The 13,538-nt window shown below is 41.7% G+C and overlaps 1 protein-coding gene across 3 annotated transcripts in view; it reads left to right on the forward strand.

Annotated features, from left to right (window-relative positions):
• SORCS3 (sortilin related VPS10 domain containing receptor 3) overlaps window positions 1-13,538 on the forward strand; it is a 1,299,528-nt gene that overhangs the window by 556,747 nt on the left and 729,243 nt on the right. For all 3 annotated transcript variants that reach the window (XM_033941704.1, XM_033941705.1, XM_033941708.1), the window contains one exon: window positions 9,381-9,480. In XM_033941704.1, coding sequence (XP_033797595.1) covers window positions 9,381-9,480 — 100 coding nt within the window. The remainder of the gene's footprint in view (window positions 1-9,380; window positions 9,481-13,538) is intronic.

Genomic DNA, 13,538 nt, shown 5'->3' on the forward strand with positions numbered 1-13,538 from the left:
TGGGCCAGACCAAAGGTCCATCAAGCCCAGTAGCCCGTTCTCACGGTGGCCAATCCAGGTCATTAGTACCTGGCCAAAACCCAAGGTGTAGCAATATTCCATGCTGCCGATACAGGGCAAAAAGAGGCTTCCCCCGTGTCGTTCTCAATAACAGACTATGGACTTTTCCTCCAGTCCAAACCTTTCTTAAAAACCAGCTACGCTATCCGTTCTTACCACATCCTCTGGCAACGCATAACTATTCTCTGAGTGAAACAAAATTTCCTCCTATTGGTTTTAAAAGTATTTCCCTGTAACTTCATCGGGCGTCCCCTAGTCTTTGTCATTTTTGACGGAATGAAAAATCGATCCACTTGTACCCGTTCTACTCCACTCAGGATTTTGTAGACTTCAATCAAATCTCCCCTCAACCGTCTCTTTTCCAAGCTGAAGAGCCCTAACCGTTTTAGTTTTTCCTCATATGAGAGGAGTTCCATCCTCTTTACCATCTTGGTCGCTTTTCTTTGGACCTTTTCCAGTGCCATAAGGAGACCAGAATTGAACACAATACTCCAAGTGAGGTCGCACCATGGAGCGATACAGGGGCATTATAACACTCTTAGTCTTGTTAACTATCCCTTTTTTAATAATTTCTTGAATATTTCCTATACTAAATCCTTTTTTATTTTCAGATAGTCTACCAATAAGTTCTTGGAATGTCCTAAAAAAGAAGCCACATATCTATTACTGTGTCATCAAAGCATCGCGGTTGTTTTTGATGACCCATTATCCTAAGCAGTTTTAGCTGCCAGCAATTAAAGTCTGGGCCTTATTGTCTTTCAACTTGATTAAAATACATTTGTTTTCCAACAGAAATGTCGTGAGCAAAAAAGGTTTCTTGTCGTTGCTGAGATGGATTGTTTTATGAGCTATCCCCGAAAGGACTAGTTTATCTGAAAGAAGCACATTGGCATAAAATATATCTGCGTAAAAGTGCAGAACCCACTCCCAAACTACTCTGCTTTTATCACATTCCCAGAAGCAGTGAAGTATCTGGCATTGTGTTACACTTGAGCACTAGTTTCATTCAATACAATGCATTTTATAGCTCTAAGGTGGAAATGTATGAACTCTATGAATCAATTTAAATTGAACAGTCTTGAGGAATACTGGTAACTCCTCCCTTGTAGAATGATTCAAATGTAAGAATATCCACCCCCTTGTAGAATGATTCTGTAGATGTAAAAATATCCACTCCTTGTAGAATGATTCTATAGATGTAAGAATATCCACTCCTTGTAGAATGATTCTGTAGATGTAAGAATATCCACCATCTTGTAGAATGATTCTATAGATGTAAAAATATCCATCCTCCCTTTTAGAATGATTCTATAGATATAAGAATATCCACCCCCTTATAGAATTATTCTATAGATATAAGAATATCCACCCCCTTATAGAATTATTCTATAGATATAAGGCTATCCAACCCCTTATAGAATGATTCTATAGATGTCAGAATATCCACTCCTTGTAGAATGATTCTATAGATGTAAGAATATCCACTCCCTCTTGTAGAATAATTCTATAGAAGCAAGAATATCCACCATCTTGTAGAATGATTCTATAGATGTAAAAATATCCATCCTCCCTTTTAGAATGATTCTATAGATATAAGAATATCCACCCCCTTATAGAATTATTCTATAGATATAAGGCTATCCAACCCCTTATAGAATGATTCTATAGATGTCAGAATATCCACTCCTTGTAGAATGATTCTATAGATGTAAGAATATCCACTCCCTCTTGTAGAATAATTCTATAGAAGCAAGAATATCCACCATCTTGTAGAATGATTCTATAGATGTAAAAATATCCATCCTCCCTTTTAGAATGATTCTATAGATATAAGAATATCCACCCCCTTATAGAATTATTCTATAGATATAAGGCTATCCAACCCCTTATAGAATGATTCTATAGATGTCAGAATATCCACTCCTTGTAGAATGATTCTATAGATGTAAGAATATCCACTCCCTCTTGTAGAATAATTCTATAGAAGCAAGAATTTCCACCATCTTGTAGAATGATTCTATAGATGTAAAAATATCCATCCTCCCTTATAGATTGATTCTATAGATGTAAGAATATCCACCCCTTGTAGAATGATTCTATAGATGTAAGACTCCACCCCTTGTAGAATGATTCTATAGTTATAAGACTATCCACCTCCTTGTAGAATGATTCAGATGTAAGAATATCCACTTCCTCTTGTTGAATGATTCTAAAGATGTAAAAATATCTGTCATCCCATTCTCTTCTTTAAGATTACAGACCAGCTATGAAAAATAAACTTGTTTTCCCTATAGTATATTCTTTGTAGGAACTCCCATATCATGCACTCTCTCAACTGTAATCTGTAGAGATATGCCTGAAGATGTGCTACCTCTGGAAGCCATATTTTGAATAAGAATGCAAGTTGATGTTCTGGCTCCTTTCATTCCCGTTCTTAGAAACTTCTTCCTTTTTCATTCTAAGGTGCTAACACTATGCCTTTCTGAGTAGATTTTTGATCCTCTGTAATTTTACATCTGTTAATATGTTCCGTAACTCTGATTAATATTTTCTAGAGATTTGCTATTCAATTGGCCAAGTTTTGTTTTAATCTAGAATGGTAGAAATTCACCTTACCAGCTATCTCTGATCATTGCTATGTTACTGAATTGATACAATTCATTTGAACTGGGGTCAACTTGATGTGACACTAACCTTGTGCATGACAATGACTTTATATAATTAAGCCCTAGGTGTCACTCTTGAGGGATCACCATTGCAGTTCTATCCCCAACCCGTCCGGGGAGTTGAAAAACCTGACTTGGAGATTAAACGAAGGACCTTTTACATGACAGTGGACTTCACTACCATTAATCCACTGCACCAGTTCAAAGAAACTAAGGTGTTAATATTTTGATAATTACTGGCCATTGTGGATTTTTTTATAACCAGATAAGCATCATCATCTAGTCATACTCGGATACTGGTGCTGAATATTTGGGTATATTGCGGCTGCCGACATCTTTTTTTTAGTACTGGCAATATTCAGACTTGTACTGATGATGTTATCACATGTTTTTTGTTACCCAGTTAGAAGACTGACTAAGGCTTAACTTTTGGCTGTATTCAGACTCCATCCCTAAACTAACCAACACAGCCTGTATGTTGCCAATGCTGTCACACACTAAAAAGAGTAAAGGTGACCCAATGGTTCTCCCAAAATATGAAGGACAAGAGGACACCAGAGGGTCAAATATATATAAATACATTTATTGAGCAAATAAAAACTTGTGAGTCCAGCCATAAAGACTAGTTTGCATCCACATATTTGCCTCATGGTGAGCTTTATGATATAGACTGCTTTTATTGTTCAATAACCTTCCCCCTTTTTACTAAGCTGCATGGCCTGGGGTGCTAAATGTGCCAATGCTGCTCTGACACTTATGGCATTCCTATGAGCGTCGGAGCATTTAGTGCTCTGGGCCACGGTAGGAACCTCTATCATGGCTTAATGTAAAAAAGGGGCGGGGGATTAAATGTATTTATAGATTCCTGTTTGACTCTCTGGCATCCTCTTGGTCTTCATGTATGAGAATGCCATTGGTCAACCTCTACTCTTTTTTCGTGTGTGCCTATATGCATGGAGGTCTGCGCTCCTTTTTTCCCCCCCCCTTTTGACAACTCAGTCAGTCTAGATTGTCGGCATCAGGAGGGCGGGAGGTAGGGTTCATGTCTGTTCATTATCAGGGGCTGGAGGAACAGAAGACGCCAATCTGAGGGTGATGTGGATATGATCAATGTTCGAAAAGAAAGACATTTTGGTAACATAGGGAGGCTTCAAAACCACTAAGATGGAATGGTGGAGAAGGGAATAAGCTCTGTACCAGGTGCAAAGAAGATGTTTTGGTTAGCACAGGTGGTGAGTGAGGTCATTTGTCAATCTTCTTTTGACTCTGTAGATGCGTGGAGGGGCATAATCGAAAGGGACGTCTAAGCCCGTTTACGTCCATATCGCAAGTCGTCCAAAGTTAAAAAGAGCCTAAGACACATTTTCAAAAGATACGTCCAACTTTTTTTTACTTTCGAAAATCGTCTAATTATACGTCCTGCCGATCTGATGGTCCAAGCCACTAAATCGTCTATCTTTATACCACATTTCTGTCCAAATCCAAAATGCCTAGAACAAGCCCTGTTGGAGGTGGAAGGGGTCTGCAAAGTGATGGACTGCACACCCAGACATGCCACCTAAATAGTGGGGTACCTTACAGGGCACCACTGTGAACTTCACAAAAAGGGGCAATTTTGGAGGCCGCATTACCATAAGGATGTGCTGAGACTGGAATCAGTCCAGAAAATGGCCACCCGGATTGTCTCGGGACTCAAGGATCTCCCATACGAGGAGCGGTTAGGGAAGTTACAGCTCTACTCAGTCGAGGAACGTAGAGAGAGGGGAGATATGATCGAGACATTCAAGTATCTCATGGGCCGCATCGAGGTAGAAGAAGATATCTTCTTTTTCAAGGGTCCCGCAGCAACAAGGGGACATCCGTGGAAAATCAGGGGCGGGAAACTGCACGTTGACACTAGGAAGTTCTTCTTCACTGAAAGGGTGGTTGATCCCTGGAACAGTCATTGAGGTCATTGAGGTCATTGAGGCAGGCAGCGTGCCAGATTTTAAGGCCAAATGGGATAGACATGTGGGATCTATTCGCAGAGATAGATAGGGAGGGTCATTGGGGTGGGCAGACTGGATGGGCCGTGGCCCTTATCTGCCGTCTATTTCTATGTTTCTATGTTTCTCCTCACTACAGCTCCCTTATAGGTGACGGTGAGCCCCCCAAACCACCTCCAGAATCCCCTAGACCCACTTATCTACCACCCCAATAGCCCGTATGGCTGCAGGAGCCACTTATATGCCAGTAAAAAAGGGTTTTGGGGGTGTATAGGGCAGTGCACATGTTTAAGTATCAATGCAGTGATTACAGGGGCTTATGGGCATGGGTCCTCCTCTCTATGGGTCCCTAACCCACCCCCAAGACGACTTAAGCTGCCTCTGGGCTGGACGACTAGGCTTTCCTATGCCAGGTGGCCAGGTGATGATGGTCTGGAGGCTGAAATTTAAAGTTGTGAATAAAATTTTTATGGGGGTGGGGGGGGGGTGATCACTGGGGTAGTGTGTGGGGGTCTGTATTATGTGTTTGCAGTGCTTATCTGGTGAGTTTAGGTGGGTTTTTCTCCAAGTTCCGTCTAGGCTCTGTTGTTAAACTTTCGGTTATACATGCTGTACGACTAAATCTAAGCCGGCCCTCGTCCCGCCCAACGCCCGCCCTCGACACATCTCCCGAAACACCCCGTTTAGCTTTGGACGTTGAGCGGCACTATGAAGGCCTAGGTCGTTTTTAAATACGTCCAAAACCCGGTTTTATTATCGGCGCCTGGATGTTTTTGAGAAATGTTCGTCCAAGTGCCGACTTAGGCCGGTTTTTGGACGTTTTTCTCTTTTGATTATGAGCCCCATAGTGATTAATATAAGGTCCTGGAGGAAGACAGCTCATTATATGAGTTCAAAGCAATACTTCACAACGCTGAAGGTGAAAGCAAGATTCTTCAGCGCCACCTGGTATTTTCAACCTGAGAAACTCCTGTGCATAACTTACAGAATACTGTTCGTGACTTGTTATGCCAGGTCTATGTCTGGTGTATCAATGGGTATGCAAATGTAACTGGATTTTGCTTTGATTGTATCTGGGCACCCTCATTACAGATTAGACTCTCACTGTGTGTTCTTGAGGGAGCCTAAATAGGAGCCCCCAGTTAGAGAATTGGCCCTATAATGGATGGCTGACAATGGGGCTCCTTTTCAAAAAAGATAGACGTCCAAAAGACAGCACGTGGACGTAGGGTTACCAGATTTTGCCGAAGAAATATCTGGACACCTGGCCACTCCCCCTGGCCCATCCAGTTCCGCCCATGTCCCGTCCCAGCCATTTTGTAGTATTGAAACAATATGAAATAAGCAATTTTGAATACTGAAGCGTGAGTAATGTTTATTGAGCAATTTTAATATATAACGGGTTGAATTTAATAGCTATATTTATATATGATTGATTATAGAAGCCAAGTCTTGAAGCAGAAGTTTGCGAAACATGCATGTCGATGGCCGGTTAGTAAGAAAATAAAGATGATTGGAGAGTAAATTTCATGTTCACCTAAGTATTTTGACATTTATACGTGTGAGAAGCTCATAAGTGTAGGCACCCCGATTATAAGTTTATAACTAGGGGTGTTGAATAGCAGGTCGAAATTGAATGGTTAATGATGGCAGTGCTGACCACATTGTGAAGCAATTATTTTCAGTAAGTGCCTACTTTCACCCAGAGTTCTGTCACGTGCACGCCTACCATAGGGAGCACTAGAACTACTGATGCTATCATGTCAACGCATGTATCCTTACACTGGTTTGATATTTTGTAAGATCTATTTACATATGGAAGTGACCATATAGAGACCCTGCCGACCACTGTAGATAGATGGTGTCAGGTCAAAAGCGCGCCGGGACAAAGGCGCGCCCAGACAGTTGAGTGCAGCGCGCGCCGCTCTAAATTACTGTTTTTAGTGCTCCGACGGGGGGCATGGGGGGGGGAACCCCCCCACTTTACTTAATAGACATCGCGCCGCGTTGTGGGGGCGTTGTGGGGGGTGTGGGGGGTTGTAACCCCCACATTTTACTGAAAACTTCACTTTTTCCCTGTTTTTAGGGAAAAAGTTCAGTTTACAGTAAAATGTGGAGGGTTACAACCCCCCAAACCCCCCATAACGCCGGTGCGATGTCTATTAAGTAAATTGGGGGGGTTCCCCAACAAAACCCCCCGTCGGAGCACCTAAAAACTGTAATTTAGAGCGGCGCGGCGGCGTCCGTTGTCTATGAACCAGATAGATAGATGGATAGATAAATAGATCTATATATATGAGGGGTTGCTGAAAAGTTCTCAGCCCAACCAACAAAAGTTGGGGCAGTCTCCATTGAGGGCTATACACGTCATCCAATGATTTTCCACTATTTTGTAATTCCGTATTTTTCCAACAGAATGCAAAAAAGTGGAAAATCATCAGACTAAGGGCTCCTTTTACGAAGCCGCGTTAGCGGTTTTATCGCACGCAGCTTTTTAGCGTGCACTAAATCCACGCTACGCGGCTAGAACTAACGCCAGCTGAATGCTGGCATTAGCGCCTAGCGGCAGTTTAGCGTGCACTATTACGCGCCTTAAACTGCTAATGCGGCTTCATAAAAGGAGCCCTAAGTATATAGCTCTCGGCGGAGACTGCCCCAGCTTTGTTGGTTGGAATGAGAACTTTTCAGCGGCCCCTCGTAAATTTTTTAAATGCAGGCACCAGTGTTTAACCCTTTAATTGGCAGATGGCGAATCGGCTGCTTTACGTAACTTGATGTTGAACGAGATCAACAGCGCCAAATAAAAGGCATTGGAGATGAAGATCTCCCATAAGAGCCATAGAAGACGCGTGTTGCGTCTGAGCAACAATGGCAAATAAAGGGTTAAATAATGCTATAGCCACATAGAAACTCCCGAAAATTTTCCCCAATATCGTTATATTTTCCAGTCATGGTACATGGGCTTGTCATGCCACCGGGGCTTGCGTGCATCTGTGAAGCTGAAAGCTATGCCGCTGGTAGTTTTTCTACCAGCAGGGTCCCCCAAGGTGGACAGGTTTCAGCGGAGATTACATTACATTACATTAGTGACTTTTATTCCGCCATTACCTTGCGGTTCAAGGCGGATTACATAAGAGGTTATCTGGACATTTCCAGAAGAGTTGCAGAGTTCAACGGGTTACTTCGGGAGACTGAAGAGCTTCCTGTGGTGTTAGTTTGTTTTGATGGATTTCTTGACTAGCAGGGTTTTTATTTCTTTTCTGAAAGTTTTGTAGTCTGGTGTTGTGGTCAGTAGATTAGATAGTTGGCGGTCTAGTTTTGCTGCCTGCATGGCCAGTAGGCCATCGTACAGTTTTTTGCATATGACGCCTCTTTCTCTCAAGAAGCTCCTCATGTATTCAGGTATCCTCTACCCATAGAACTCCAATTAGTACGTAAGTTTCCCATTTAGACTATTGTATTGTATTTAGACTCATTGTATGGTATTGTATTTAGACTCATTGTATGGTATTGTATTTAGACTCATTGTATGGTATTGTATTTAGACTCATTGTATGGTATTGTATTTAGACTCATTGTATGGTATTGTATTTAGACTCATTGTATGGTATTGTATTTAGACTCATTGTATGGTATTGTATTTAGACTCATTGTATGGTATTGTATTTAGACTCATTGTATTGTATTGTATTTAGACTCATTGTATGGTATTGTATTTAGACTCATTGTATGGTATTGTATTTAGACTCATTGTATTGTATTGTATGTAGACTTATTGTATTGTATTAAGACCTTTTGTTATTCGCTGAATGTCCAGCCTTCTTACAATGTAAACCGCCTAGAAGTCGCCTGACTATGGCGGTATAGAAAAATAAAGTTATTATTGGGGGTGCATGAATGGTTTTTGGGTTCTCCTTTGCCTGGTTGTGGTAGTTCAGATAAAGCGGTTGTTCATATAAGCTGGGCTGTCTCCATTCATGGCTTTAAATAGTAGACAGTAAAATTTGAAAAGTATTCTTGCTTGTATTGGGAGCCAGTGTGAATCGAGGTATGCGGCGATGATGTGGTCGTATTTCTTCAGCGAATTGATCAGTCTCAGGGCTGTGTTTTGTACTGTTTGTAGTTGTTTTATCATGACTGCGGGGCAGGGGAGATAGAGGATGTTGCAGTAGTCTAGAAGTCCTAGGACTAGGGATTGGACCATGAGCTGGAATAGTTTTCTGTCGAAGAATTTTCGGATTTGCCTTTAAGTTTCGCAGGACCACAAATGATTTCTGTATTGTTTTGTTGATTTTTGGTTGCATGGTACAGCCTCTGTCTATCATCACTCCCAGAAGTCTTAGGGTGGGTTGAATGGGGTATGTGATTGAGTTTATTACTAAGTTTGTTATGGTTGGGGTTGTTATGGAGATGTCAGACTAACGATGTCCTACCCGGATAGGCAATGTTGGAGGCGGTGGATCGCATTTGGTGTGACAACGGTGATGACATCAAATTTAAACTGCTCAGAAGAAAGGCCCCGTAATCTAGTAGATATCATTATCAAGTTGCTAGGGCACGAGCGTGAGTTGATGGCACCTAACATTGCTATATTTTGCAACGTTATGAATAAAACAAATTTAAGTAGCCAATCTACTACTTTTTGACCTCTAATTTCTTTCGCTTTCAGGTCAACTGATTATGGCACCACATATGAAAAGTTCAATGAAAAAGTTGGATTGAAAACTGTGCTAAGTTACCTCTATGTCAGCCCCACGAACAAAAAGAAGGTAAGGCCGTGAATGTGTTTAGAAAAGTATTCTCTTTACTTTGTCTGCTCGGTTTTAAATTCCGAGCGGATTTTGATAAGTGAAGTCTCTTGGGTTCATTTTTCAAAATGTACTGATTTCGCTATACGTAGAACCACAGTGGTACCTCGGTTTATGAGTGCACCGGTTTGCGAGTGTTTTGCAAGACGAGCAAAACATTTGCAAAATCGGTGCCTCGGAAACCAAGCATGGCTCGATTTACAAGTGCCCCCTCCCCCGCAATCCGGCACCCTCCCCCCCCCGCGATCCGGCACCCGCCCCGCCACGATATGGCACCACCCCGACGCGATTGGGCGCCCCCCTGCCACAATCTGGCACCCCCCCGACGCGATTGGGCACCCCCCCGCCACGATCTGGCACCCCCCTGCCACGATCTGGCACCCCCCCCCCCGACGCTTCTTACCCTCATCTGGGCACCAGCATCGGCATGTCCTGTGCTTGGTGCCGGTGCCCAAAGATCGGCCTCCTCTTCTGCTGGGCCTTGAGCATCTGAGCTCGTAATCCAAGGTACCACTGTACTACAACTAATGCTCATCTCAGACAAGAAGACCGTGTATCCAAATTTAAAACAAATCTTAAACATAAATGTTTAAATATGCCTTTTATATATAAGCCAACTTCGACCGACTGCTAACCTGAAACATTCTCTTTAACCCTTTCCCTTCTGTGTCTCCCTCTTACTTTTTCTATTTTTTTTGTAAGTCAATGTTACTTATACCCTTTTACCCCTTATGTATCTTTTACAATTCTTTGTTGTTCATATCTGTCTTTGTCTTTGAATGCCTTCTTTTATTTTAACTTTGTTTGTAAAATGCTTAGACTTAATGATAGGTGGTATATTAAATTTAAATAATCTTACACATAATAAAGGGGGGTAGGGAAGGGAGGAGGAGGGAACTGAGGAATTGAAAGGTGGGTTTGAGTTTAGGTATGTATTAAGGTTCAAAGTGGATAATATGGAAATATATTTTGGAGGAATAATAGAACTATGTTTGACAAATTTTTATGAATTTAATTGTTATGAGTTTATTATGCATTATATTTTTATATATTTGTATATTTATATGATTCCTTCAATAAAATATTCTAAACTAAAAAGAATGAGGGGGAAGGGTAGGGGGAAGGGATCAAGGGGGGGTGTAGAAAGGAATGGATTAGGTCATATGGAAATATATTTTGGAGGAATGATAGAAATATGTATGGAAATATTATTATTGTGAATCTAATAGTAATGTATATCTCTTTGTATTATTTTATTGTATATTTTTTTTGACTCCTTCAATAAAATGTTATAAATTAAATTAAAATAAACTTGATAGCACTACCAGGCATACGCACCAAAACATAGAAGAGACAGTCCCTGTACACCAAAACATAGAAGAGACAGTCCCTGCTCAAAAGAGCTTACAATCTAGTTAGAAGAGACAAACTGGACAGAAAGAGTACATCTATACACGGTGCTCAGTGGCAAAGGCGTTAGACCAGGGGTGGGCAACTCCGGTCCTCGAGGGCCAGAATCCGGTCGGGTTTTCAGGATTTCCCCAATGAATATGCATGAGATCTATTTGCAGGCACTGCTTTCAATGCATATTCATTGGGGAAATCCTGAAAACCCGACCGGATTCCGACCCTCCAGGAACGGAGTTGGCCACCCCTGTGTTAGACTTTTTGCCATTTCAAGTCACAATGCAGTGAAGTTTTGGTGCCAATGATTTCTTACTTAGTGAATTTATCTTTAGAATAAGGAATTGTTCCTGAAAGATTAAAACTTAGTAACATAGGGGTACTTTTACTAAGGCGTGCTAACCGATTTAGCGCACACTAAATGCTAACATGTCCATAGAATGCATTTACTGCGCCTTAGTATAAGGACCCCATAGTAACATAGTAAATGACAGGCAGTAATTACAACCATATTGAAGAAGGGAAAGAAACTTTCAGAGGGATATCCCAGTATTTGACCAATTTCTAATTTATCTTTATTAACTAACACCCCCTCCCCTTTTACAAAACCGTAGTGTATTTTTTTAGCGCCGGCCGCAGTGGTAACAACTCTGATGCTCATAGAATTCCTATTATAAGAACATAAGAATAATCTTACTGGGTCGGACCAATGGTCCATCAAGCCCAGTTAAGCCTGTTCTCATGGTGGCCAATCCAGGTCACTAGTACCTGGCCAAAACCCAAGGAGTAGCAACATTCCATTATCTCAGAGTAAGCAAGATTCCGGAACACCAAACAGTAGCAACATTCCATGCAGAATCCCCAAAGAGCAGCAAGATTCCGGAACCCCAAAGAGTAGCAACATTCCATGCAGAATCCCCAAAGAGTAGCAAGATTCCGGAACCCCAAAGAGTAGCAACATTCCATGCAGAATCCCCAAAGAGCAGCAAGATTCCGGAACCCCAAAGAGTAGCAACATTCCATGCAGAATCCCCAAAGAGTAGCAAGATTCCGGAACCCCAAAGAGTAGCAACATTCCATGCAGAATCCCCAAAAGAGTAGCAAGATTCCGGAACCCCAAAGAGTAGCAACATTCCATGCAGAATCCCCAAAGAATAGTAAGATTCTGGAATCCCAAAGAGTAGCAACATTCCTTGCAGAATCTCCAAAGAGCAGCAAGATTCCGGAACCCCAAAGAGTAGCAACATTCCATGCTACCGATACAGGGCAAGCAGTGGCTTCCCCCATGTCTTTCTCAATAGCAGACTATTGACTTTTCCTCCAGGAACTTGTCAAACCTTTCTTAAAGCCAGCTACACTATCCACTCTTACCACATCCTCTGGCAATGTGTTCCAGAGCTGAACTATTCTCCGAGTGAAAAAATATTTCTTCCTAATGGTTTTTAAACTATTTCCCGGTAACTTCATTGAGTGTCCCCTAGTCTTTGTAATTTTTGAAGTAGTGAAAAATCGATCCACTTGTACCCGTTCTACTCCACTCAGGATTTTGTAGACTTCCATCCTATCTCCCCCTCAGCCATCTCTTTTCCAAGTTGAACAGCCCTAATCGTTTTAGTCTATCCTTATACGAGAGGAGTTCCAGCCCCTTTACCATCTTGGTCGCTCTTCTTTGAACCTTTTCTAGTGCCGTTATATCTTTCTTGAGATAAGGCGACCAGAACGCAATACTCCAGATGAGATTGTACCATGGAGCGTCGCAGTTATTACCACAGCCGGTGCTAAAAACCATGCTACGTTTTTGTAAAAGGGGGAGGTAAGGTTTTAGAAAAAGCAGTATTAAGAGCAATTGGCTGATTTTGTTGACAAAAGGCAGCTGCTTCATACATCACAATCGGGATATAGAAAGATGGCCAAGGTTATGATGCATTGTGGACTCGATTAGATCCTAGCGCTGCTTCTGATACTGTTTCACACACTGATGCTGGCTTTTACAAAACTGCAGTCGAGATTTCTACCATGGGCCAATGAGGTATGAGCGTCAGGAACATTGATCTCTCCGGCCTACGGTAGAAACCTCTACCACAGCTTTGTAAAAGGAGCCCTAAATTATTCTCTTTGTCACAAAATGCTGGCATTCAGTTTGCTGTTCTTCAGTGGTTCATATCTTGTTTTACTAACATTCTGGACACCCCCCCCCAAAAAAAAAAAAACCCAAAAAACCAAACAAATTTAGTTTTATAGACCGAGTCATCAACCAAGAGGAGCTCGACTCGGTTAACAATAGTGCAATACATAAAACATAAACTTGACAGGGAAAAGTAGACGGAAATAGTTAATTTCCCAAATGTTGAGCAATCAAAAAAGTTTTCAGAACATTCCGGAATAAAGCAAAAGAACCTAAACTTCCTAATGTAAGCGGTAAAGCATTCCATAATTTGTTTAATTTAAACGCAAAAGAATGGCTAAGGGCTCCTTTTACCAAGGTGCGCTAGCGTTTTTAGTGTGCGCAAACCCCGCGCTAAATGAAAAATACTAATGCAAGCTCTATGGAGGCGTTAGCGTCTAGTGCGCGCGGCATTGTGGCACTCACTAAGGGCACGCTAAAACCGCTAGCG

This window comes from Geotrypetes seraphini, chromosome 4 (genome assembly GCF_902459505.1).
Source record: "Geotrypetes seraphini chromosome 4, aGeoSer1.1, whole genome shotgun sequence".
Lineage (NCBI taxonomy): Eukaryota > Metazoa > Chordata > Amphibia > Gymnophiona > Dermophiidae > Geotrypetes > Geotrypetes seraphini.